This window comes from Enhydra lutris, unplaced genomic scaffold (assembly GCF_002288905.1).
Source record: "Enhydra lutris kenyoni isolate GAN:26980312 unplaced genomic scaffold, ASM228890v2 scaffoldscaffold20, whole genome shotgun sequence".
In the NCBI taxonomy this organism is placed as follows: Eukaryota; Metazoa; Chordata; class Mammalia; order Carnivora; family Mustelidae; genus Enhydra; species Enhydra lutris.
The window spans coordinates 17,396,729-17,423,987 of NW_019154104.1; the positions used below are offsets into that span (position 1 = coordinate 17,396,729).

The 27,259-nt window shown below is 49.1% G+C and overlaps 1 protein-coding gene across 1 annotated transcript in view; it reads right to left on the minus strand.

Moving 5' to 3' along the window:
* LOC111148784 (leucine rich repeat containing 74A) overlaps positions 1–27,259 on the minus strand; it is a 44,185-nt gene that overhangs the window by 7,706 nt on the left and 9,220 nt on the right. Inside the window, 10 exon segments of the mRNA XM_022505595.1 lie at positions 735–830; positions 4,404–4,598; positions 5,281–5,366; positions 10,612–10,693; positions 11,068–11,117; positions 16,252–16,348; positions 17,554–17,661; positions 19,631–19,803; positions 22,986–23,131; positions 24,807–25,718. Coding sequence (XP_022361303.1) covers positions 735–830; positions 4,404–4,598; positions 5,281–5,366; positions 10,612–10,693; positions 11,068–11,117; positions 16,252–16,348; positions 17,554–17,661; positions 19,631–19,803; positions 22,986–23,131; positions 24,807–24,892 — 1,119 coding nt within the window. The 5' untranslated portion in view covers positions 24,893–25,718.

A 27,259-nucleotide genomic window follows, 5' to 3' on the forward strand; every position in this document is an offset into this window, starting at 1 on the left:
GCTGGGAGACGCATCACACCCTCTTCCTCACAGTCCTCTGCGGGAGCCAATCCTGCTAACACCTTGATCCTGAGCCTTGGTTTACGGAACTGTGAGATAATACATTTCTATTGTGTGAGCCCCCGGACGGCAATACTGTGTTCAAGGTCGCTCTGGAACATGAGTCCACTCCACTCACCTCCCAGAGTGGGGTCCGATGAGCTGGGCCATAGAAGCTCACTTGGGGGCCGGGGGGACCGGTGTAAAGAGGAGGACCAGCCACCACCTGTCTCATGATCCAGGCAAGAACACCTGGCCCAGTGTCGTCTCCTCCTCGGGCCTCCCTCCTCTATTGGGGGTTAACCCTTACCTTCTACTCTCAGGGGGCCCATGTCATGAGATACAAATACAGATTATGTGTGTGTTACTACACAGATTCTAAAAGTTCTGCGATTCTGGAACCGTTCTGGAGCCAGGGCTGTCCACGAGCAGGGCTGGCGGTGAACAAAGGCTGCTCTGGGGATCCCTTCTCGGTCTCTGCTCTTTCTGCTCCCAGACCCACCCGGGCTCCGGTCTGGGATGTCACACCGTGAAGTTACTGACGGAGTGGCTACTCCTGCTAAAAGGACCCCGAGAGAGGGCCAAGTTGTACCCCAAAAGGAGTGACCTTGTCATGGAGCACTTGTGGGAGGGATAGAGCTCTTAGTGCCCCTGATGTGCGTCCTGGTGCTAGCAAACGCCGTCTGATCACTCACGGAAATGTCGATCTCTTCCATCTTGGATTTGGGGTTCCTCTTGATGGACAGGATAAGTGAAACAGCCCCATCCATACTCATAGGGTTCAGGAAAAGCTGTGGGAAGAGGGACGAGAGACGCGGGGGATAAGGTGGGGACAGGAGAGGCTGGCTCAGAGCATGGCTTCTGTTACTTCCCATCAAATTGTCATCTCTGTCTTCCACCCAGACTTCTCTGTAAGCACCTGTCTCCCTGTTTGTCCAGACATCCATCTGCTTGTCCATCTCACTGCTCATTCATCCATCTATCTGTTCATCCGTCCATCCAGCCAGCAAACCTACCATGTGCCAGTTGCTGGGAAACGTGCTAAGGGACGCACAGGCAGACAGGACAGGTCTCTGCCCTCCTGCAGCTTACAGTCTAGAGGGGGCCGGAGGCAAACGCATGAATGGCATCAGGAGTGCAGTGAGGGCAGTGACAGAGGCACACCCTGGTACCGCGGAAGCCAGGAAAGGGGCATCCGACACCGGGGAGGGGACACTTGAGGTAAGTGTTGCAGAACTAATGGGGATTCTTCTGGTCTGGAAGAAGCCGGGGCAGGACCAGAAAAGGGAATGAGATGCACCAAAGTAGACAAGGGTAGGCAAGTGCAAAGGTGCAGAGGTGTTTGGGCAATGGCAAACATCTCTTGAGCAGGAGCCAGAAGAATGAGGCCACAGAGCTTCACAGGGACCATGAAGGCCTAGCTGAGCACATAGGGCATGATCCCAAGGCAGCTGAGAGCCGCTAAAGCTTGGTGTAGTGGTTAACAGCAAGGAACACGGAGCCCAGTGGCTCTGCTTCCTAGTTTGCTGGCCTTGGATTAATTCCCTGACCGCTGGGTACCTATTGCTTCGGGCCACTCTGAGGTTCCAATAAATCAATTCAAGCAAAGCATTCAAAAGAATGCTTTGTACCCACTAAGCAGCAAATGAATGTTAGTTATTATTGTTGAAGGCTTTCTGCCAGGTGGTGTCTTCATGAGGCAGCCAGAACTTTCCCCGAGCACCTACTCTGTGTCCGGCTTTTCCCCGGCTCCGACAGACTTGAGAGAGAAAACACAGACTTCGTAAGGCTTAACTTCTAGAAGCCTTTGGTTGACTCACTTCCCTGGGGAAATCCTTATTTTTCCAAGAGTAGGGAAAGGAGGGCCGTGCTCGACGTGGAGAACAGGAGATCATTCCAGGCTCAAGATTCATGTGGCTCCCACCTACGCCCCAGCTGAGAGGTAGGTTGTAAGTTGTGTTTAAAACTTTTTCCTTTCATTTTAAAACATAAAGCGAATTTTACATATATTTAAACACATGACAATATGTTTAAACATTTAAACAGTGACCCATGGTCATTATATAAGAAATTCAAAGAGAGGTAGAAAAAATGTTAAAATCACCAGTACCCACCGAGTAGAGAAAACCCCCGTTGCCACGTTGCTGAGGCAACGTTTCCATCTTTTACGATTCGGGTGCTCTGAACTTGGCTTCATGGTTCCACGGAGGCTGAGTCCCAGGCAGGCTGCATCGGCCAGTCTCTCTTCTCTGAGTTACTCTTCCTCTGGCTCGGGCCGGACCTCACTGCCAGCTCTCGAGGTCCCCAGCCGGTGCCCCCTGCTCCCTCCACTGCTGGGAAGCTGGCTTCCTCTTTGCAGTGCTGAGGGGCTTGTCCTCTGAGATGACAGTTCACTGTCACTGACGTCTAACTCCCGTCCTTCTCCACCAGCACCCCCACATCTGTGGCCCCCCGAATCACCTCCCCTCCCATCTTGAGGAATTTGGAGTTGCAGCGGGAAGCCAGGCGAGGCTGACTTCTTTGCCTCTCTTGAGCTGCAGGGCCTGAGCTGGTCACGTAGGCTCGGCTTTCCCATCTGACAGGTGGTGCGCATGGAGCCCATGCTGGAGGGCCGCGTGGGAGGCAAGAAGCCAGCCCCCTAATAGGCACCTGCCTCAGGGCAGGAGCCCCAGAAAGGGAAACTGGTAATGGAAGGCCTCCTTTGTCATCTGTTTTCTAACCGCCCAGGAGCTTCTTTTTTTTTTTTTTTTAAGATTTTATTTATTTATTTGACAGAGAGATCACAAGTAGGCAGAGAGGCAGGCAGAGAGAGAGGGGGAAGCAGACTCCCCGCTGAGCAGAGAGCCTGATGCGGGACTTGATCCCAGAACCCTGATATCATGACCTGAGCCGAAGGCAGAGGCTTAACCCACTGAGCCACCCAGGCGTCCCGCCCAGGAGCCTCTATGTTAGATATTAGCATCTATAAGCCAATCTATGTATTTATTTATTTTTAAAGATTTTATGTATTTATTTGACAGAGAGAGAGAGAGAGAGAGAGTGCATACAAGCTGGGGGTGGGGGCAACCGGCAGAGGCAGGCATCCCTATAAGCCAATCAATTTACAATGAAAGATGTAGGGACGCCTGGGTGGCACAGTTGCTGAGACTTTGGCTCAGGTCATGATCCCAGCGTCCTGGGATCGAGCCCCACATCAGGCTCCCTGCTCAGCGGGAAGACTGCTTCTCCCTCCCCCACTCCCCTGCTTGTGTTTCTTCTCTCCCTGTCTCTCTCTGTCAAATGAATACATAAAACCTTTTTAAAAATAAAATGAAAGAGGGGCGCCTGGGTGGCTCAGTGGGTTAAAGCCTCTGCCTTCTGCTCAGGTCATGATCCCAGGGTTCTGGGATCGAGCCCCGCATCAGGCTCTCTGCTCGGCAGGGAGCCTGCTTCCCCCTCTCTCTCTCTACCTGCCTCTCTGCCTGCTTGTGATCTCTCTCTCTCTGTCAAATAAATAAATAAAATCTTTAAAAAAAATAAAATAAAATAAAATGAAAGATGTTTTCATTCTTTCATTAATGGACATTCCTTGGGCATCTATTATGTGTCCATAGGTACAAGGGGTAAAACAATGGGCAGAAGAAAACAGCATCTTTGGTCTGGTGCAGCTCTCACACCAGTGGGGGTGACCAGACAGTCAGCAAGTCACTGAAATGAGAGTCTAGGGAGGAACCTGGCAAGTTCTGCATGAAGGGGTGAGCTGAGATCTGAGGGTCCATGGGGACGGCTGCCGGAGCAGGGCGCTGAGCTGGGGCAGTGACCCAGGTAGGGGCAGGGAACAGTGGGGGAGAGCATTACAGGGGAGGTTGAGCCAAGGCCATCGGGAGAGCCGGGCCCTGGGATGGGGGAGATGAAAGCAGCTCCTGAGGCCATGGCTGGACAGCAAGGGAGAGCACGGGGTAAACTGAGTCCGGAGAAGCACACCGGGAGGAGAGAACCGGCTCTGAACCATAGGAAGCCAGGCGGGGATCTAAGCCGAAGGGGACTAGATGCGGGTCGGGGTGGAAGTCAGACTTATGCTCAAAACGCACACTCTGGCTTCAGTGTGGAGCGAAGTCCCAGGTGGGAGGAAGGAAGACGGGTTGGGAGATGAGCCCATGCGCCAGGTGACAGCAGAGGGTGACATTAGGGTTGTGAAGCCCAAGGTGAATTTTCCCAACAATTCTCCCAGCAACATGCAACCCCATCACCCTGCCGCACCCGCCCAGCATACAAAGACACACACACACACAGACGGATGCACGCACACACACCTGAACGCGCGTGCACACACACACGGACACACACATAAAACGCCCTGCTCCCAGCTTAAGTAAAGACTTCACCTTCAGAACTTTGAGGCTCTCATTGACCTCCAGCCCTTTGCTGATTTTGGAGACTCCGTCGTTGGTGATGTCATTGCAGCTGATGTCTAGGTAGACCAGGGAGTTGTTGAGTCTGAGGACCTCCCCCAGGGCTGTAGCCCCCTCGTTTCCAAAGCCGTTCATAGAGAGATCCAGTTTCTGCAGGGTCGTATTAACCTCCAGGGAGGGGAGAGAACAGCGCCAGCAGCAAGGCTGCGGGTGACTCCACCAGCCACCAGGCCCTGGTTTCTCTCCCCTGCTGCTGTCCAGTTTGGGTGCCCCGTGGTCTCCAGGAGGGAGAGCTCCGCCAGAATTTTCCAGATCCCTTCCAGTGGAGGGAGTCAGGACCTGGTCATTCCCTACCCTCTAATGAAACTGCCCTCTTGGGCGCCTGGGTGGCTCAGTGGGTTAAGCCTCTGCCTTCGGCTCAGGTCATGGTCTCAGGGTCCTGGGATCGAGCCCCACATCGGGCTCTCTGCTCAGCAGAGAGCCTGCTTCCCTTCCTCTCTCTCTCTGCCTGCCTCTCTGCCTACTTGTGATCTCTGTCTGTCAAATAACTAAATAAAATCTTTAAAAAAAAAAAAAAAAAAAAAAAAAAGAAACTGCCCTCTTGATGTATTCCCAAAGATGCCACCGAGACCCCAGCAAGGTGCATTTGCCAAAGTAGGATTTATACTAAGGAATAAAGCACATCCAGGAATTGTGGGAGGGACACTAACAACGGGAAAGCATCGGATGAGAGCTCAACCATGGGGTGTGCTCATCCACAGGGTCATGAGGAAGAGGTTTGAGATGGCGGGATGGGAGGCCCTGGACGTCCTCACTGGCCTCAACACACCACTGCCAGGGAGCGCCTTACCCGGAGACCATTGCACAAGGCCACAGCTCCCCGCACGTGGAAGTGATTCCAGCTCAGATCCAGTGACTGGAGCCCTATATTGAGGGCTGGGGGAGGGAGGGAGTCATCTTAGTGTTCCCCAAATCCCAGGGAACCCATTCTCAGAGTTGACAGATGTCCATGACATCGGGGAATAAGGACTACTCAACGGTCATGCGAAGTAAGACACTGGGACAATAATGTTTGAGTTATTCACCGAAAGACAAAATTGTCAGAGGACTCCCGAAGCCGGCAACAACGCGGTCAAACAATCCCACTCGTACACTGCAGGCGGCAAGCAGATGGCTACAATCTATTTGGCAAATGTGATCTGGTCACAGATATTTGGCTCTTGGACTGTGTGTGTCCTATCATGCAAGCAATGTCACCTGTGAGACCCTTCCTAAGGAGACAGTGCAGGATGTGAGGTGAGTCCCATGCTTGCAGGTGTTTAACCGTGGCCTCACTTAGAAAAGTAACATTCGTGACTCACAGGGGAAGGGTCAAGTACATAACAAACATCCATCTGACGGGACGTAATGCAGCCATTCAACTAATTGAGATGGTTGGAACCCAAGGGTTGTAGTTACACAGGGAGGCGGTGATGGCCTATTGCATCACGCGATGTGTTTTTCTTGGAGAACTACGGAGCAGAGGAGGCTCCGGAAAGCTTTAGGGACACCATCAGTTCTAAGTGGTGAGGCACCAGGCTTATCTAAAAGCTGGTTTGCATAGAAGTTGTACTTTTTTTTAACTTAAAAATATTTTGGGGGCGCCTGGGTGGCACAATCTATTAAGCGTCTGACTCTTGGTTTCAGCTCAGGTCATGATCTCAGGGTTGTGAGTTCGAGCCCTGCTTTGGGCTCTGCATTCAGCAGGGGAGTCTGCTTGGGACTCTCTCCCTCTCCCTCTGCCCTTCGCCAGCTCTTTCTCTCTCTAAAATCAATCAATAAATCTTAAAAAAATATTTTTGCTTACGTGCTACCTAGGGTTGGGAAAACATCCTCTTGAAACTTGTGATTATGGTTATTTGTACTGGGGGAGGGCGGCTATGCTGAGGACACCGTTGGAAAGGGGCTGAAGAACCCTTGAAACTTGGCTGGGCGGGAGGGAGGGCCTTCACCCTCAGACCCAGGAAAATGTCCTACTCGATGTTCTTTTCCACGGTCAGTGCGCTGTGTACTGATTGTCTCTTGTGTCAACCCCCAGGATGGACTTTGAGTAAAATGCCCAACACCTTACACCATTTTGAGAACAAACTTCCCCCTCTCATTCTCTTCCTATCCCTACTCCCTCTTCTCTGCCAATTCCCTCCCTTACTGTGCCTCGTACACCTGCATCTCTTCGATGACCACACAATTTAAATGTGACTTCTGTTCTCACCCCTGACTAGCTGTGTGACCTTGAGTGGGCTCCTTATTCTTCCCTTACTTCTGTTTTCTTAGCTGTGAAAGTGGAGGTAGTAACCCATACAAGGTTTTGGGGGAAAACCGAAGTAAAATGTCTAGCAGGACGCCTATCCCATGACAATCACTGAATCACTGGCAGCCTTAATAATAATATTTTTTAAAAAGCTCATATACAATAGGAGTCTGTCTCACTTTCATGTTGTTTTAAAATTTAGGGTTATTTATCTATTTATTGTTTAAAAAATATTTTATTTATTTATTTGAGAGAGAGAGCGTGCACACAAGCAGGGGGGAGGGGCAGAGGGAGAGGGAGAAGCAGGCTCCCTCCTGAGCAGAGAGTCCTACGCGAGACTCGGTCCTGGGATGCCGCCATCATGACCTGAGGTGAAGGCAGACACTTAACCAACTGAGTCACCCAGGCACCCCAAATTTATAGTTTTTTAAAAGCAATTTTAAGTTATCTCTATACCCAACATGGGGCTCAAACCCATAACCCCAAGATCAAGAATTACAGGTTCCACCAACTGAGCCAGCCAGGTGCCCCTAAAATTTAGTTTTAACGTATTTGAACATCAGGTTTCAGATGGACTCAAACTGCCCCACAAGGCTGGTGCACTATGCTCCTCCCCTCTGACCTATCAGCCTGGACCCTTCTCTTGGGGAAGATGTCGTTCACACCTCACTGAGCAGGTGGCAGCAGTGACATGGGAGAGTTCTACCCTCCTCCACTCCCTACCCCTTCTATCCGCCCCCCACATCTGTCACCTCGAGCACACACTTCCGGGTCCTCCCTCTCTCAACACGTTTCTCAGAGGCTATCCCTGCCCTTTTGTTCTTCACTCCATGGCTGCCAGCATTTTCTTTCTTTCTTTTCTAATTTAAATTCAGTTAATTAACTTACAGTGAATTATTAGTTTCGAGGTAGAGGTCAGTGAATCATCAGTTGTATGTAACACCCAGTGCTCACGACATCACGTCCCCTCCTTCATGCCCATCACCCAGTTACCCCATCCCTCCACCTCTCGCCCCTCCAGCAACCCACAGTTTGCTTCCTATGATTAAGAGTCTCTTATGGTTTGTCTCCCTCTCTGATTTCATCTGGTTTTATTTTTGTCTCGCTTCCCCAAAGCTCCTCTGTCGGCCTTCTCAAGGACTCTGTTCTGCAACTACCTCCTCTTCCTTTCTCACGACCCATATCTTCTTCTTTCCTTCCTATGAGTATTTTCCAACATTACGAGCCTTCCTGCCTCCATGTCCATCTTTCTGCCCCAGCCTCGTTTCCGAGAAGCTCCTGGAAGTGCCCACATTGCCATTTCACTTCTTTGCGGCCCATTTTCAGTTCTGCCTTCTCTAGTCAGATCCCCACACTCACGTCCTTCACTAACACAGCTCTCATCAAGGTCGCCAATTACCTTCATGCTGCCGGGTCCTGTAGTCACTTTTCTGACCTCATCTTATTTGATGTCTACACAGCACTTGACCCACCTGAGACCACTTTCTCCTTCCTGAAAGCATCCCTTACTTGGCTTGTTGATACCTCACTTCCCCCTACTTAGCTGACCACGCCTGCTCAGGCTCCCCCTCCCCCTCTGGGACACGTGAAGGTGTCAGACTGGTCCAATGGCCATCATCTTAACTCCATCCACACTCCTTGCCTCGATGATCTCATCTTGCCCCATGGTTTTGAATACATTGCAATGCCTCTAACTCCCAGGTCCAGATCTCCAGTCCTGACCTGTTCACCAAGTTCTAAACCCATGTAGCAAACTGTATGTCTCACCGCAGATGACAGACATGCAAACATCACATGACCAAAACGGAAGTCTTGGCTCCTGACTCCTGTCCCTCCATAATACTTACTCCCTGAGTTCCCCCTTCTAATTAAATGGCACCACCATCCAACCAGTTCCTGAAACAAAATAACCAGGCATGTATCTTTCTCGCTCCCTTTCCTTCATTCTCCACATCTGCAAGTCTTTTTGGCTTTACTTCCAAAGTCCATTCTGGATCCTTCCACTCCCCTCTGTTACTACCTTTTCTCTCAGCTCCAGCTATGGTCCCCTCTTGCCTGGACTGCAGTATTAGTCTCCTAACTGACCTTCTTTCTTACATTTTTTCTTTTTAATTAAAGTGCAATTAGCATACAGTGTTACGTTAGTTTCAGGTGTATGACATATCGATCCAACCATTCTATATATTACCTAGCGCTCACTATGGCAAGTGTCACCATAGTGACACCATAGTGACAACACCATTAAGATACTATTGACAATGTTCTCTATACTATACTTCTCATCTCCATGACTTGTTTTATAACTGGCCATTTGTACCTCTCAATTCCCTCCACCCAGCTCACCCGTGGCCCCCACCCCCATCCCAGCAGCCACCAGTTTGTTCTCTGTATTTAAGAGTCTGGTTGTCGGGGCGCCTGGTGGCTCAGTAGGTTAAAGCCTCTGCCTTCAGCTCAGGTCGTGATCCCGGAGTCCTGGGATCAAGCCCCGCATCGGGCTCTCTGCTCAGCGGGGAGCCTGCTTCCTCCTCTCTCTCTCTGCCTGCCTCTCTGCCTACTTGTGATCTCTGTCCGTCAAATAAATAAATAAAATCTTTAAAAAAAAAAAAAAAGAGTCTGGCTGTCCTCAGCTGTGTTCTTCATAAAACTGCATAAACTTCACAAAACAGTTCCTCTAAACTGCGAAGCCGGCCGTGTCACTCCCCGATGCTAACAACCTGCGCCGACTTCCATCACATGGGGAACGTGATGATGAACACGACTTCATGCTTGTCTTAGCCCACCAAGCCCCGGCTGAGCAGCGGCAGGCCACCGCGCTGACCTCTTCCTTCCATTCGCTTCCCCTGCCCGCTCTCCTCCCCTCTCCCCTGCCTGCTCTGCCGCAGTCCCACCGCCCCCCTTCCTCAGACTTGCCAGGCTCTGCTCCTTCCGCCTGGCATGCTGAGCTTCCAGAACCTGGTTCTTCTTTGATAGTCAGGTTTCAACAAAAAGCCACCTTCCCTGTGGGGCTTTTTCTCGCCACCCCACCTAGAGTAGCATCTCTCCCGCCAACGGTGATGCCGTTTTCTACTCATTTCCCCTAGGAATGAACATTTAGTTTCTTTCTTTTTTTTCTTATAACAAATCTGCAATGAGCCTCCTCAGACATCTCTATGTACGCGTGGGAGCGTCGCTGAGACATGCACCGGTGAATTGTTGTATCATGGAATATATACATTTTCTATTTTACTAGATACTGTCAAACTGCTCCCCCAAACTGGCAGCTTCAGAGAGTTCTTATTTCTCCCCTGGATTCAATGCACTACGTATTCTCTAACTTGAAATTTCTGCAGCTTTGGTAGAGGACAAGGGGGATCTTTTCATTGTTTTATTTTGCATTTCTCTAATTGCTAGAGAGTTTAGGCATTTGGCTTTCTGTAGGATCATTGTTCTACTGGGAGTGTTCATCATTGTCCAAGGATCTGTAGGATCTTTTATCAATATTCTGAACACAAATCTTGTATATGATAGGATGCTGCAAGTGTGTGCTCTCTGTTGCTTGTCTTTTCACATTGTCCCATAACATCTTTTATCAGAGGCAAGTTTTAAACTTATCGTTGTCAAACAAATGAATCATTTTGGTTACAGTTTTCACCTGCCGTGCCTATTTAATCACCCTTAGCCTCACTGAGGTCAGCAAGTTATTCCTTCGTATGTTTTTCTGATCTTTGTAAAGTGTTATTTCCCACATTCAGATGTTGGCTCCACTTAAAATGTCTGGGGTGTGGCTTCCATCACTTTATGATTTGAGCATTCAATAACCATACAAAACAGGGGGATGCAGCCCTGACAGGTGACCGACCGTCTGCCAAGTGCCTCTCCTTTGCTGGACCCTTCCCTCGGTGGGGGACTCACCCAGCATCTGGCCCACGTACTCTCCTCCCTTATCAGAGAACTGGTTGTGGCTGAGATCCAGCGTCTTGATTTGGTAATTGGCCTGGAGAAAGAGACCGTGTAGAGAGGTGATTTTTGTCTTCTCTATGGCTGCAAATACCTCTTTCATCTCAGGGCCGTGTGATGGAGGGCTCCCACGCACCAAAAATTGAGTGGACCAGAGCATTTAGACAGAAGATAGTCTCTTGCGCATTTTCTGTAACAGTTGATTACCCCTGGGAGAGTTTTGTCCCCTCCAAACAGCCCTGCTGCTGCCGTGGCTATTGTCAGGCTCGGCAGAGTCCAGATCCTTACCAGCTCCCTAGACTTTTGGGTGGAACTCACTCTTCTCTGCCCAGAGCCACCCGCCAGGCCCCCCACATGGCCCAGGACCATGGCCCAGGGGGCTCTCAGTGGCACCCGCCCCTCACTTCTTACCGACAAGGCTTGGCACAACAGTTCTGCGGATTTGTCCCTGAAGTTATTTCCTGCAGTGAAGGGGAGGGGAGGGGGGGCGTTTGCAAGGCTGTCCAGACTAGGGCTCCCTTGCCCTCCCGAGTCCTGGCCCTGCCAGGCTCTTCCTTTTGGAACAATCAGCCATAAGAAAGGTGGCAAGTACTTAAGCAAAATATGGATATGGAAGAAAACAAGAGAAAAGAAGGCAACTGTTTGCCTTTCTCTTTAATCTTCCTTGCTCTCTCTGCCTTGATAGGGCAAGGAGTTCCAGGAGCCCGTGTACCCGCCCCTGTGCGCCCCCTGGTGGCGCCAAACCCTACTCTGGTGCCTGAAGTTAGTCGTGTGATAAAAAATAAGACCACAGTCGCAGGACCAGAGGGGACCAATTGAGGCGAGCCCTTTGCATCCAAAATCCCAGCTCCCTAAGCGCAATGAGCAATATATTTATTCACAAAAGAATTTTTAGAAATATTGCAATATTTCTAAAAATGCAATATTTCTAAAAATAAAAATTAATGCAACACTTCTAGGATGAACAAAGTTTTAAAATTTTAAATAAAGGTAGGATAAGACCCTGCCCTTGCATGGCGAGCCCTCACTCACCTCACCACAATCTGTTCCTTTTGGATCTTGTTTTATATTGGAAGTGTTGATATTTTGTTCAGCACAGACTTTTTTTTTTTTTTTTTTTACATCGTTTTTGACTTTTATAAACACTGCAACACAGTATTACTTACTTGGTTACTGAGCTTTTCTGTGCCCCTTAAATTCTAGGACTGAGGCATGTGCCCTCTTTATTTTACTCTCAGCCCAGCACTGCTAGACAGTTTAAAAGATTTCTGGAAAATTGGGGTGCCTGGGTGGCTCAGTCGGCTGAGCATCTGACTCTTGATTTTGGTTCTGGTCATGATCTTGGGGTTCTGGGATCGAGCCCTGCATCAGGCTCTGTGCTCAGCAGGGAGTCTGCTTGAGGATTCTCTCCCTTTTCCCCCTCTCCTCCACTCACACGCACTCTCTCTCAAGTAAATAAATCTTAAAAAAAAAAAAAGATTTCTGGAAAATAAATGACATAGAAGTTTATCCCCAAATTTCTCCTTTAAACTTTTAATGATCTGTCTATCTTTAACACCCAAACAGTGCTTGGCACCTAACAGTGTTCTGTCAACATTTACTGAATGAATGAATGAATGAATGAATGAATCCACTGAGACACAAATGTTTCTTGGTTGCATCTGTACCAGTGCAATAAAATGAGATAATAAGCTAGTCTAGGTATAAAATTAGGTTTCTAGCTATTCAAATTATTTTTACATCAATGGTTACAAATAGTAGAGCTGGCTGTAAGTTTGATAAAATACAGATGCCTAGATCCCTTCCTTTAAAGACTCTGATTCAGCAGCCTGGAGTAGGACTGGGTAATTTGTCTTTTTAGAGAGGTTTCTGTATTAGGTTAACGTTATATTAGAGGTCTTAGCCGATGCAACTAGAAAAGTCACTGGAAGCTATAAATACTGGAAAGAAGAGACAAAACTCCCATTATTTGCAGACAGGATCACCTACCTAAATAATCTAAGAAAATTAACTGATGAAAATGTTAGGACTAGTAGGATAACTCGATAAAGTGACTGGGCGGGGGTGAGGTTTGCACCTGAGTGGCTCAGTCAGTTAAGCGTCTGACTCTTGATTTCGGCTCAGGTCCTGATCTCGGGGTGCTGAGCCTCATGTCAGGCTCTGCGCTGAGTGAGGAGCCTGCTTCAGATTCTCTCTCCCTCTCTCTCTCTCCTCCTCTCCTCCCCACCACTTGCACTCTCTAAGTAAATGAATGAATGAATGAATGAATGAATAAAGTGACTGGATATAGTATCAACATGCAGAAATTAATAGCTCTCAGACATATCTGTAATAACCACTTAGAATATATGATAGAAAAGGCATTCTGTTCATGCAGGAATAAAATGATAAAACACCTGGATCTATTATGAAATGTGCAAGACTTCTACTTCTAATGGAATAAAAGCACACTACTTTACTGAAGAAGATAAAGCCTTGAAGAAATAGAGACAAACCTAGTGCTTGGGATTTGTTCCCAAGCATTGACTTCAACATCCACACATTTAACCATCCTCATTTACAGATAACTTGCTGAGAGCCAAAATGGAGACCGTATATGGAAACAGATTTTCCATTGGTAGAATTGTAACCTGCTACTGTCTTCTTCTTTTTTTAAAAAGATTTTATTTATTTATTTGACAGACAGAGATCACAAGTAGGCAGAGAGGCAGGCAGAGAGAGAGGGAAGCAGGCTCCCCACTGAGGAGAGAGCCCGATGCGGGGCTCAATCCTAGGACCCTGGGATCATGACCTGAGCTGAAGACAGAGGCTTAACCCACTGAGCCGCCCAGGCGCCCCCTGCTACTGTCTTCTTAAGTGAAGACATTAAATATCTCAGATACATCAATTCTTTCCTAAATTAATCTAATCTAAATATAACCCCAAGCAAAATCGCAACAGTTTGGGTTTTTTCGTTTGTTTTTTTTTTTTATGGAACTTGACAGGATGATTCTAAAATTCAGCTGGAGGAGAAATTGCACGAGAATAGCCAAGATTACTTTGAAAAAGAAGGTCAGAATTTGTCCACTCAAATATAAAACATATTGTGTCATATAATTATACAGCTAATATATTACATATTGTATACTTGATATATTTTATTAATTACAAATAATCATTAAACTAAAACACATGGCATATAATTTTAATATTCTAAACAAATATTAAACCAGTGTGGTGTTGACATAGATATAGACACAGAGATTAATGAAATGGAAAAGAAAACCTAGAAAGAAACCTGTATTTATAGGGAAGTTTAATATAAAATAAAGGTGACATTTCAGATTAGTCAGTAAAGACTAGATTATTTAGTTGATGATGCTGAGGCACCTGGCTATTGGTTTTGGAGATACAGTGTTTGATTCTTTCTCTTCCTCATGCCATGAACAACAACAAGTTCCAGATATACTAAAGATTAGGGATGAAAAAACAAAATCACAAAAACATCTGAAGAAAATTAAGGAAAACATTTTTAAAATTCAAAGTAGAAAACAGTTTTTTGAGCAGGACTACAAAAGTCAAATCTATAAAAAAGTATGATGAACTTTTTTTTTTTTTTAAAGGAATTGACAATGGTGGGGCGCCTGGGTGGCTCAGTGGGTTAAGCCTCTGCCTTCGGCTCAGGTCATGATCTCAGGGTCCTGGGATCAAGCCCTGCATCAGGCTCTCTGCTCGGTGGGGAGCCTGCTTCTCCCTCTCTCTCTCTCTGCCTGCCTCTCTGCCTACTTGTGATCTCTCTCTCTCTCTCTGTCAAATAAATAAATAAAATCTTTTTTAAAAAATCACTTAAAAAAAAGAATTGACAATAGTAAAAAATACAAACTTAATAAGAAATCTGTGTAAGAAAACACCATAAGCAAAGCCATAGGTAACATTCTAACATTCAAGTGTGAATATGTATAATATATAGTTTCTAACACTCAATAATACAAACAATCCCACAGAACAACTGGCATTTCATAGCGGAAAATAAAAATGGAAATGAGCATCTGGAAAAGATGTTTTATTTCAGTAGTAATGTGGGGATGTAATAAAGATAGTAACAATGATGAACTCTTATTGAATTCTTATGTGCCAGGTATTGTTCTAGGTGTTCTAAATTTTAATTCACTTGATCTCAGCAGTCACTGTCTGAAGTAGGTAATATTATTCTCCCTCGTTTATAAATGAGAAAAATGAATCACAGAAGGGCTAGATAACTTGCCTTGTGTCAAAGCCAGGATTTGCGCCCTGACAGTAGTGGTCATGTTTCATGGGTCTCGTCCCTCCCTCCCCTGTGACTTCAACATCTATACATTCAATTATTCTGATTCACAAAAAACTTGCTAATAACCAGGAATTCACCAAAAACTTGCTAATAACCAGGAAACAGATATTCCATTGGTGGAATTATAGCTTGGTATAGTCTTCTTGTTTGTTTGTTTTTTTTAGATTTTTTTTTTTTAAGTACTCTCTACCCCCGATGTGGGGCTCTAACTCACGACCCTGAGATAAAGAGTTGCATGCTCTATTGACTGAGCCAGCAGGTGCCCCTGGCATGATCCTCTTCTTCTTCTTATCTTTTTAAAAAAGATGTATTTATTTTAGAGACAGAGAGAGAGAGAGAGAGAGAGAATACATGAGTGGGGGAGGGGCAGAGGGAGAGGAAGAAGCAGGCTCCCCACCGAGCAGGGAGCCTGATGTGGAGCTCCAGCTCAGGACCCCAGGACCATGACCTGAGCTGAAGATAGATGTTAAAACGACTAAGCCACCCAGGCACTCCAATTTCTAATAATTCTATTTTCTCAAGTTCTTGATGCTGCCACTTACTAGAATTGGACAGCTCTCACAGTGTTTCGCTTCCTTGCTCTGCATTTTTGGACTGTGAGCCCATCTTTAGTGGAGCTTTATCTGTGAGAATTCCAAACAGCCTGGAGCCTCGGTCAAGGGATTGTTCCTCCAGTGGGGTGTTCTCTTTGTTCCTGTCGCATGCCTCAGGGCATTACCAGCATGGGACCACTTAGGTTAAATTCCAGGACCCTGAAGATAATATAAACCCAAACCACAAACCTGAGTGAGGACAAGTCTGTGGGTGCTAGAGTTCTCAAATGAGTTTTGTTTTTTTTTTTGTTTTTCTTCTGTGAGAGAGACAGATAACAGACTAATTACAAACTGAGTGTACAATGGGGATCAGGTAGCAATAAATGCTGTTAAGAAACGCAGGGAAACAGGACAGTGATGGAGATGGAGGGGAGGTCAGGGAAGTCCCCTGTAATGAGAGGACATTTGAACAGAGGCATGAATAAAGCAACAGAATGAGCCATGCAGATACCTCGGGTAGAGACTTTTCAAGCGGAGGCTGGCATGCTGCCAAGTGAGTCAGAAGTCTCTTGTCTGGGAGAGCCAGGAAGCCAGTGTGGCCATGGGGAGGGGAAAAGATGACCAAAGGGCTTAACAGGGTGCAGACACAGTGTTCTGGAACCTGGTCTGGCTCCGTTAGACCCTGGATTCTCTGCTCTACCCCTTCTCTCCTTTTCATCCCCTTGTCCTCTCCTGCCTCGTCTTCCATGGGCTCACCTGAAAGCTGGAGGTTCCAGAGCGAAGAGATATTTCTCTGAAGGAATTCTGAGATGATTCTGGCCCCCTTCAAGCCAAGATCATTGTCGGAAACATTCTAAAAAGCAAGAACACCCTTATGTGTGTATTGAATACGCCACCCAAGCACCCTCATTAACAAATGGTGTCCAGGAGGGGCTTACTCAAGACCTGCACTGGGGAGTAGGGCTGGGTGGGGAGAGGGGCAGGGGAGAAAGGGGAGGAAGGATTGGGAAGAGCAAAGGAGCAGAGGACGATGAGAATTCAGCTTCCCTAACACCTGGCTGGGAGGCCCGCCTGCTGGTCTCAGTTTTCTCTGGTCAGTTTTGGTGACTCCCCACTTCTCTGGTTTGGCTCTAGTACTTTACTTTTTTTTTTTTTTTTTAAGATTTTATTTTATTTGACAGAGAGAGACATAGTGAGAGAGGGAGCACAAGCAGGGGAGGGTGGGAGAGGGAGAAGTAGGCTTCCTGCCGAGCAGGGAGCCCAGGGTGGGACTCGATCCCAGGACCCTGGGATCACAACCGGAGCCAAAGGCAGACGCCTAACAACTGAGCCATCCAGGCGCCTCAGCCCTAGTACTTTAGATAAACTTACTGTACATTTTTTTGAAACCTAAGACAGCTTTATTAGGAGAGTTCGGCATAAAGCAATTGAAAGATTCCTTCAGAGTAATTCATCATTGTAAATTTCATTCACTGATTTGTGAAACATGAATGACTGTGCCAGGAACACGCAGGGATACAAATGGACACAGTCTTTTAGGGTTTGTGGGAGGGACCTTTATACAAACCAGCCCTTATGATCTTAATTGCTTCTCCTCCTTTTTCCCCCATTTCTAAATTATGGTAAACTAGACATAACACAACATTTACCCTCTTAACTATTCCTAAGGGTACTGTGCAGTGGTCTGAAGTACGTTCACATGCTTATGCAACCCTCGCCATCATCTGTCTCCAGACACATTGTGTTTGAAGGAAGTATTTTGTGCCTTTATTTTCTCTAAGTTCACTTTAAAGCGACTTTGCGGAAGGGCTTATAAGGTCCAGACAGAACTGGTTTCTTAGAGTTTCCTTGGGCCACGGGGAACACAACCCCCGCTCCCGGCCAGCCTCTGACGCGCGGCCCTCCTCTGAGAAGTCACCTCTGGAGGAGAGGGGCCTCCAGGCCCATCGCTGGAAGCTGGAGGCTGGCCGGGGCCGAGGGCGGGGGGTCTCTGGCCCATCCTAGGTGGTGTGGGGGGCCCCGGTGCGGGGACGGGAGCCGGCAAAGGGGCCACAGTACCATCTCCTGCAGGTAGTAATTCTCTTGTAGCATCTCCACCAGGCTCAGGAGACCCTCCTCCATGAGAGAGTTGTCTGCCAGCTCCAGGGTGACCACACTCGTGTTGGACTTCGGCCGCCACAAGAGGAGGGGCAGAAAGAGAGGGAGTCAGTGACCCGATCAGTTCCCGGCCCTTGCCCAGAGCCTGTCCTTTCCCTTAACATCCTGGCCTTTTCAGAGGGCACAGAGCGGCAGGCCAGCACTTCTGGAGAACGGACAGGAGCAGGAGGACGCCCGGGGACGAGCCATCCCGCCGAGGCGTGCTGGGACGGTATGCTTATTCTGGGCACCTCCACCAAAGGGGGCTCTGCAGGGGAATTTAGAAAGAGGTTATTAAAACGATGAAGTCCCTGAAAAATGCGGGGCACAGGGATGAGCTACACAGAGTGTAGTTATTTAGCCTGGAGGAGAGAAGCTGTGACCTACTCTAAGATTAGGGAGAAACTGATGCATTTAATCCGGTGCTGAAACAGAAGGCGTCTACTGGGCCGGCTTCCTCCAGAGGTCTTGCTCAGGCTCTGGCTTATCTGGCACGTTTCTTTAGTCAGAACGCGGCCCCAGGGCTGCTTGGAAGGACCTGGACTTCAGTCTTAAATATCTACATCTAAGCCAGTCGGCATGCCCACAGGCAGCAAGGTCAGAGCAAGTGACTCGCAGCAAGAGGGCCAGGGGTCCGCTCTAAGCAGCACCGTTGGCTATTCTCCCCTTCCACACCTCGGGGGTCCTGGTGCAGCACGGTGTGGGGGGCAGGGGACAGCCCCCGACCCAAGGCATATCCACATTCATCTCACCCAGGCCAGTAGCCACTGATTACTCTTTGTGCCCACTGCTGGGGAAACAAGCGCGCGAGAGCAGGGAACACCTCTGCACCCCACCAAGTCCAAGGGCGCGGAGGCGGGCGGGGAGGGAGGGACGAGACCCATGAAACACAACGTCTACTGTCAGGGAGATTTTAAGCTAAGTCAGGAAAACACAAAATGTGCAAAGCTGAACAGTACAAAAGATAAAGAGCGGTTCAGTCCACCGAAATGTCACAGTGATTAACTGTCAAATTAGTGACACAGAGAATCAGAGAACAGAAGACTCCCCCCAGATGGAAACTTGTTACTAAGAGATAAGTGGCCCAAGTCCTGAGAGAATTGCATTATTATCTGTTTTTTTCCCCCATGAAACTCATGAGGTAATGGTGCATTCCTAACACCTCATTAATCAGTCTTTCAACACTCAATAAATTTTGAGACGGCTTTTTCGTTCTCTGCTCTTCCCCTCTTCCCTCCCCCCCAGAAAGCAGCACAATCTCACATTTCATGTAGCCTCTTAATGGACACATGCTAAACGTAAATGCTGTTCTAGTTCCCAAAATGAGTGCTTTTTTTTTTTTTTAATCAAACTTTCCCTTTACCGTCTTAAATGAACAGTGTTGTGCTGACCTACAGTCGTCACGTGTTCTGTTTTTCTGGGATGCAAGGTGGTTTGTATACAATCAATTATAATTATATAAAGCCAGGATGAATTCAAGGTCAAGTCCTTGGTTGCTCATGCTGAGCCAAGAGAGAGAGAGAGAGAGAGAGAGAAAGAGAGAGAGAATTATTCCTGTGGGAAAACATGATCTACTCTACAGTATGATCTTTTAAGAATTATAATGTTGCAAAAGGCAAACACTGACTACAATAGCTCAGTAGCGAACCTACTTACAGCAAAGGTGAGCTTTGGAATTGAGATCCAGTCTGACATTTCGTATTATGCACTTGCATGAGTACCCAGCCCGGCCACTTACCCAGGGCTGTTGCCTTTGCTTCCTGGATCAGAAAGATCATAGGCTTCCAAGGCCACGGTCCCTAGTAGCCCCCTTCCCAGGAGCTAGTGAGGCACACATGTCTGTGAGGTAAATCAACTGGAAGTCAAGCAGAGCCTGGGGTAGGGTGGGCATAAAGCTTGCAATCTAAGGTCCCCTGGAGGATCTCTCTGAGTCTTGGGCCCCCCACTCCATCAACCCCCACCTCTACCAGTCTCCATGTGCCCCCATTGTCATGCTCACCACCAAGGCTATAGCAATAGCCTTGGTACCGTTGGGGCCCAGCCCATGGTGGTTGAGGTCCATGTAGGACTCCTCCATGTTCCGGAGAAAGTAGGAGACAGGCACTACGCGCATCAGTTTGCAGGCCTCCAGGTAGAGCTCCCTTTGTCCGGTGGTGAAAAATTTCTCCGTATCTACACAAAAAGATGCAAATGAATGAAGTGGGGATTCTCTTCTTCCTCTCTGCCTTATTCCCCTCTAACCCTGGGGCCAGGTGTGCTTCTGCCTGGTGTCCCCTCTGCCTGAGGATGTCCCTGTGGCTGTGTGCGCAGGAGGGCGGCTCCAATCTCAAAGGCAGCCGGAGGTGGGAGAAGGAGACCTGAACTTCAGAAAGCCCCAGATGGACGTGTCCCTTTGGGGAAGAGACAAGGCCCCTGGTTCTAAGCCCCAAGCTTTCCTAGGAGAAGAAGTGTGGCCCACGCCCACCTTTCCGGGTTGCCCGCATCCGGGACTGATTATCAAGGATGCACAAAGGCCCAGCTCCCTTGCCCACCGTGGGACAGCTCTGAAAGGCCAAACAGACAAGAAGCTCATTTGTGAAACGGGCAGCCTTCATTCAGTTTTCGTTTCACGACCACGGTTGAAATGAGAGCCACAAGGGAAGCTTTACTAAAGATTTCAAGAGGTTCCAACTTTAAAATCCCTAAGCAGGACTGAGAGGGCGTCTCAAGGTGACCAATCAGTGCAAGGTGGAGAGGACCCCCTCCCCACCCCAAATCAGCTGGAAACGAACAAACTTGTATTTGAGGGGGCTTTCCTCTTTCAGAGACTTGCATGTCATTTTTCCTCCCAAAAAGGACCGTCATGACTCCTTTACCAAGGACAAATCTAGCCCCGAATCACAAAGAGCTGATCAGAGCTAAAACCAGCTAGCAGAATATGGCGATTTATCTTTCCATTCCAACCATTTGAGGTCTTTGTTCTTGGGCTTTAGACCTGCCTGGCTTGTGGTCGACGGGCAGTGGGCCTCCCTGGGTTCCGTACGCCCTCGAAGCTGTCCCCTCATTAAGTGAGCCCCTTCGATGGCAAGGCTTCCCACGGCCCGCCGGGGTCTAAAGCCTGCATCTGTTTTTCCTTCGGATGCCAGGGCCTTTGTCCAACCCACCCCGGGCATTTCTGGGGCAGACAATGAGAGCTTTGTTGGTGAAAGGACAACCCTACAAGGAAGTTGACTTTGCAGGCACAGCTCCTAACTGGCCTTCTCCTTAGGACGGCTGGAGAGCAGAGTCTCTCAAACTCCGCACTACCGAGAGAATGGAGTCGGCTAATTCTCGGGTGCGAGGAGCTGTCGTGCGCCTTGAAGGATATTTAGCAGGATTCCTGGCCTCTGCCAGTGACCCTCCAGTAGCATCCTCCACCCTGCCCCGGCCCCGTTTGCCAGATGTCCCTTGGGGTACAAAATCGCGTCCGAGTGACAACCACTGCGGCATAGGACAAATGGCATGTGGCAGGTGACAACTTGTCCTGCTTTCTCTCCCTCCTCTGTGGCTTCATCGCCAGCTTGCCATTGCACCCGGGCTCGTGTCTCGGGCCTGCCCGGAAGCCCTCCCCGCCCTGTTCCTAGCACCTCAGTCCCCGAGGCAGGGACATGAGAAGCCAGAGCAGCTGGGCCTTGGGTTTCTGTCCCAGCACAGCACAGTTGCCACTGGAGATGTCTGTTTGCCACGGCAGGGTCGGTAAGCCCCGCCTTTGTCCTTGGCACTAATTCTGCTCTGTTTCGTTCTGCTGACCCTTTCTAGCTGTGGTCACTAGGGTGGGAGTTCATCCGATTTTTTAAAAAATTATTTATTTATTTTTAAAAAGATTTTATTTGTTTATTTGACAGACAGAGATCACAAGTAGGCAGAGAGACAGGCAGAGAGAGAGAGGAGGAAGCAGGTTCCCCTTTGAGCAGAGATCCCGATGCGGGGCTCGATTCCAGGACCCTGGGATCATGACCTGAACCGGAGGCAGAGGCTTTAACCCACTGAGCCACCCAGGAGCCCTTATCTGATTTTTCAAAAAGATTTTATTTATTTATTTGAGAGACAGAGTGAGAGAGAGCATGAGCTAGGGGAGCAGCCGAGAGAGAGGGAGAAGCAGACACCCCGCTGAATGGGGGGCCCGATTCAGGGCTCGATCCCAGGACCACGAGATCATGACCTGAGCCGGAGGCAGACGCTGAACAGACTGAGCCAGTCAGGCACCAACCAGCACTGTATTACGGAGGCAGCTTGCAACAGTGTTATCTCTTGTGGGGAGTTGGGGGGTGGGGGAGAAGAATGGAGTGAAAACAGGAAAATGGGAGAAAACGTCCAGTTTCTATCTGCCACCCCCGCCAGCCAGGTAAAGTACCACGTTGAAAACATCAGTACATTAGCGTACTGATGATGAAAATGCTAATCAGTACGTCTGGACATGGAAAGAAGTCGGAAAAAGAGCAACAAGACATGGGTGGGTTTGGGGTCAGGAAGGAGGCGTGCGTGGAGGGGAAGCTGTGTGTTGATCGTGGGTGGGGAGGTTTACGAACTCGCTGACCCGGAGGCCAGAGCACAGGAGAGGAAGGCCACTGGGCTAGCCTCAGGCTGGAAGTCCCAGGCTAGCTCATCAGTGGGGTGAGCGCGGAGCTCACCTTGCTACACAAGGGGTCTGGGCACTTCCCTGCTTGGGGAAACAGAGAGGGAGAGGGTAAAGGCATTTGCGATAACAGAGTCCTTGCTGCAGCTCAGAGAGCTCCCTCCTTCTCCGTCCGCCCCCCTCCTAGGCACACTCGCTCTGTCCAGGGCGAACTCTCAAGTAGGAGAACCGAGGCCTTGAATGTGAGTAGAGAGGAAAGCCACCAGGAGGCAAGGTGGGCCACAGACACTCCGGGGACCCCACAACATGGAGCAGGAAAGCAGATCAGCAGGGTGGGGCGGACAGGGGATCTGCGAATGGTAGCAGCTCTCTGTGGCCTTGGGCAACTCACACAATCTCCGTAAGCCTCAGTTTCCTCCTCCTTAAAAGGCGGGTAATAAGACTACCTCCTGGGACGCTAGCCAAGATGACAGAAGATGCCACATGCGGAAACCTTGAGAAAGCCAGAAATCCCCATTCATGTATGGGTTTGGCTTCCAACCAGCTGATGTGACCGCTCTGCTCCCCGGGGAGGCCACGAGCACAGGGCAGCTACAGCTACGGCACCGGGCCGGCCTCGAGGAGGACCCCAGGTTGCTGCCCCGTTCCTTGTGCAGGACAGCCCGCCGGCCAGAGCCATGGCCCACCCCGGAGAGCAGAGCCTCCAGCTCCTGCGGAAGGGGTCGCATCACCACCCCACGCACCCAGGGCCCGCTCTCACCTTCGATCTCCAGGTCTGTTTCTGAGCTCTCCCGGGCGGCCTTGTCTTTATCCACACCCACGGACGCCTCGGCCTCACAGTAAAGGGTTTCATCGCTGTTCTGTGGCGCTGGGTCTGTTTCGGGTTCATCTGGAAGAAAAACTCATCTCCTGATGCTGGGAATGAAAGCTGTGGGCCTTTCACGTGGAGCCCGACCTGGCTCCTTTGCTCTGTCAGCCGGTCCTGGCCACAGCCTCTGACGCCCCAGCCTCACCGGGCTCGGGGTGCCGTGGAACTGCAGTGTGCCTTCAGTCCCGCCAGGGGGCTCCGTTCTACGGGCCGCCCCTCCCGGACCCAGTGCTGCCCCCTGATGGCCCGCAGGGTCTTGTGTTGAACACCCGCCCCGCTCCTGCCCGGTTCCCTGCTTTGGGCCCATCTCGGAGACTGGCTCCTTGCTCATTCTTTTCCTTCTCATTGGGTTGGGTGGGGTTCAGGGTCTGCTTCACTCTTCCCGGGAGAGGATGTGTGCCGATGCCTAGGCTTCCTCATTGGCGGGCACAAGCCATGCTGAAGGCCCGGGGCGGGGCAGGGTAGAGCAGGTGACTTGGGTCAAATGTCAAATGAGGGGGTACAGGAACAGTCCCAAGGAGAAAGAAGGATAACTTGATTCCTAAAAACTTGACCTAGCTTCTCTCCCTTCCAATCCAGCATTTTAGGACCACGAAGAAGGAAGGACTTGCAAAATCTTGCTGGGGTTGAAATTAATTACTGAGTACGTATCTATGCCCTTTGCTTTCCTCCCACCAGTCCCTACACTCGCTGGACATGGGTTTTCTGCCAGTGGACCACTGATCTGGGATCAGCATGGGTTCCTGAAAACCTCACACAAGGGTCCAGAGCTAGTCATCCCACCTCTGTGGGATGCAATGTTTGGGGAGCCATGCTCTGCCACCAGGAGCCCATCAGAACTTGGCCAATATACTCTTTGGGTGGGCTGAGCATTTGTGGTGGTGGCCCCAAGTTTTAACCCCCTAGGTTCTAAGATAGTGGGTTCCTAATGAATCCATGCAGGTCTGTGTTTTCTTAGTCCTTATCCATAAACCCAAGCTCCAGTGTTTATTTCCAAGAGGGTAAGACAAGGTCTACATGATAAGGGCTGGACGGAGCCATAGCCCAGCAGTTGGAAGACATACAGCGGCTTAGCCATCAAACTCAGCCATCGAAAAGTGATGACTTTCTGAGTCTTAATATCCTCATTAGTCCTACAATTTGAGAATTCCATCCAATGCGTAGAATGCTCGTAGATGTTTAACTGGCTCTCAAGGCAGGGCAGGGGTGCGGAATCCTGATTTATAGTATGAGCCAATTTGGGTGGTGTAAATATTCCCAACATGGCTGAGTACCTCCACTACAGATCGTATTTGTATTCTACCCATTCTTTCACAGAATGAAAAAGAAAATCAGCCAGAGCTAGGACAAGCCAATTCCAGCAGATCATTACATCCAACTCTCTCACTCCCTGTTTGAGAAGCCCTGAAGCCAAGTCACTGTGATACTCCATCCCGCTTCTAGAGGAGAGGTCCCACATGAGGAGGGGAGGGGGCTTCGGGGTCCATGTGATCCCTGGGTATTACACTGAGACAGCCCAGAAGGGCCTGAGAGATGAGAGATAGGATGCCTGTTCACCTTGTGTCTCAGGCTCAAGAGGCTCATCATTGTCCATGGTTCCAGGGCCCTCCTGGTGGCTGCTGTCAGCTTCTCCCCACCTCTCTGCTGCTCCCCTAAGAAGCACACCTGTCCATTCACTTCTGTCTCAAAGTCTGTGCACCCTGCCCTTCGCACAGATAAATCCCAGGGGGGCCTGGAGTTATCTTTCCATCCCAGCAAGCCCTGGGGACAATGGGCTGTGGTGGGAACAGGACAGGCATGGAGTGGACCCCAACTCTGTCTGGGAGAAGTCGCTGCTTCCCCGGAACATCAGGGAAAGTGGTACAGCCCGATTCCTGGGAGCCCCGTCGAAAGGACGCCCATCCGCCTGCGACTTTGTGACTCAGGAGCCGCTTTCATCTCACCTCTTCAACATTCCATGACCTCATGCAGTCATTGTGATCCACGCGGGTGGACCTGGCAACAGCAGCCAGCCTCCCACCCTCTTGGTGGCTCTGGCAGGCCCTCTTTTCTCATATGTCGGTGGGGGCCGAGCCCAGGCTTGGCTGTGAGTGTGCTGGTGCTGTGGGCGGGCCTCTCCGTGGTGGTGCATTTCCCTCCAGGGCAGGAGCAAGCCCAAGGCCCTTAGTCAGGTGACTGTGAAGAGCGGCCACCATGTTCTTCTCTCAAGGTGGTTGTGCTTCAGGTACGAAATATTTCAATGATGGGTGAAGTCCGTTTTCTTCCACCCAGTTCTCTTTCCTTTTTTCTTTCCCCCTCGGGAGAGTGTCCTCAACCTTGGAGCAGAAGATCAAAAGCAAAGCCTGGGAAACATATGTTCTATCACCACAATTTATTGCAGCTAAAGCACTGTTCAATCCAAATTACCGGGTTGCCTAACTTGAAACCACTCAACCATCACTCACATGCTGGGCTGTTTTCACATGCCTTGGAGTTGAAGTTCACTTGCAGTTTACTCTCAAGAGAATCTGGAGGCGTGTTTGTTCCTTCTTGATAAGCTTTCAGCACATCAACGGTCAGGTCAGTGACTGGAGGGCTGGGGGATGTTGGAAATCCCTCTTTGCCACTCGGAAGAATGACGAAAATCTAGGAATTTGTTTAGAGAAACCGTAGTTAGAATCTTGGACCAAAAGAAACATGTATATCTGAGATGTTACTCATTCCTTCAGGGATTCATTCTGTAAGATTTAGGGAGCATCTATTATGTACGAGACACTGACGTAGGCAACCACTGTGGGGAGGGGGTACAGACATCATTATGGACTGGACCTTTCAGGGTAAGTATCATACAAGACAGAAATTGACACAGCTACCCCTAGGGTGTAAGGGTCATGCACAAACATTTTTGGCAGAGCTGCCGTTCATAAAACAAATCTGGGTCACCCTAAATCAGCATGGCAACACCATTCTCCCGTGGTTCAATATCATGTGTTTCCTTGAAAGAAACACCAAGCAGACCAGGGGGAGTGCTTGGCTTCTAGGATGAATTGGTAAGCATGTGTCCTGGAGACTCTTCGGGCATCTGGTATACTCCCATGCTGGTGCAGAGGATACGGAAGTATCCTTAAAGGAGAAAAAAGGGGACTGGAAAGTATGTTGGTCCTGGTCTAAACTCTAGGTGCTCTGTCTGGACAGCACCACGTGGTCTCACGCACAAAGAGAGACTTAGAAAATTTGGAGGACAACACCCTAAATAGCCACTGGGCAGAGGTACCAGGCAGTTACTAGAAATTGATTACGGTCATGAGGGAGACTGAGTTCAAGGGAAGGTGAGGTTTCTTCAGGCTGGGGAGCATTTGTGGGCTCTGGGCAAGTAGCATCCTGGCCAGAGGCATTTCCAGGAATGCGGAATAAAGGAAGCAGCAGAGTCCCAGGTGAGTTTGGGGGAGTATAGGGTGCAGGGAGTAGCAGGGAAAAGGGAGGCAACAAATACCAGAGCAATTTCAGGGATAGATTCAATGCAGTGGAAAGTCAATGGGAAGCCACTGAAGATTTTTGAACAGGAGCGTGATTTAATCAGAGCTTCTTTTTATGATGGTGGACAGCAATTATTTATTCGGGGGAAAGAGTATTCTGGAGAAATAAAAATGTTCAAGAACCATAATTTTAAAGTTTTCTTTCTTTTTAATATCATAAAATCTATCTGCAACTTCTTTTTATATGTTATTTTAAAAGTTTATTACTGAGGGGTATCCTTTTTATTTTTTAAAAGATTTTACTTATTTATTTGAGAGCAAGAGAGAGAGCACGAGTTGGGGGTTGGAGAGAGGAAGAAGTGGGCTCCTTGAGGGGCTCCATCCCAGGATCCTGAGATCATGACCTGAGTTGAAGGCAGACACTAAATGGACTGAGCCACCCAGGTGCCCCAGAGTATCCTTTTTTTTTTTTTTTAAGATTTTATTTATTTATTTGACAGAGATCACAAGTAGGCAAAGAGGCAGGCAGAGAGAGAGGAGGAAGCAGGCTCCCCGCTGAGCAGAGAGCCTGATGCAGGGCTGGATCCCAGGACCCTGGGATCACGACCTGAGCCGAAGGCAGAGGCTTTAACCCACTGAGCCACTCAGGCGCCCCATAGAATATCCTTTTTTTAAATTAAAGTTTTAATTCTGAAATATTTAAGGGGCGCC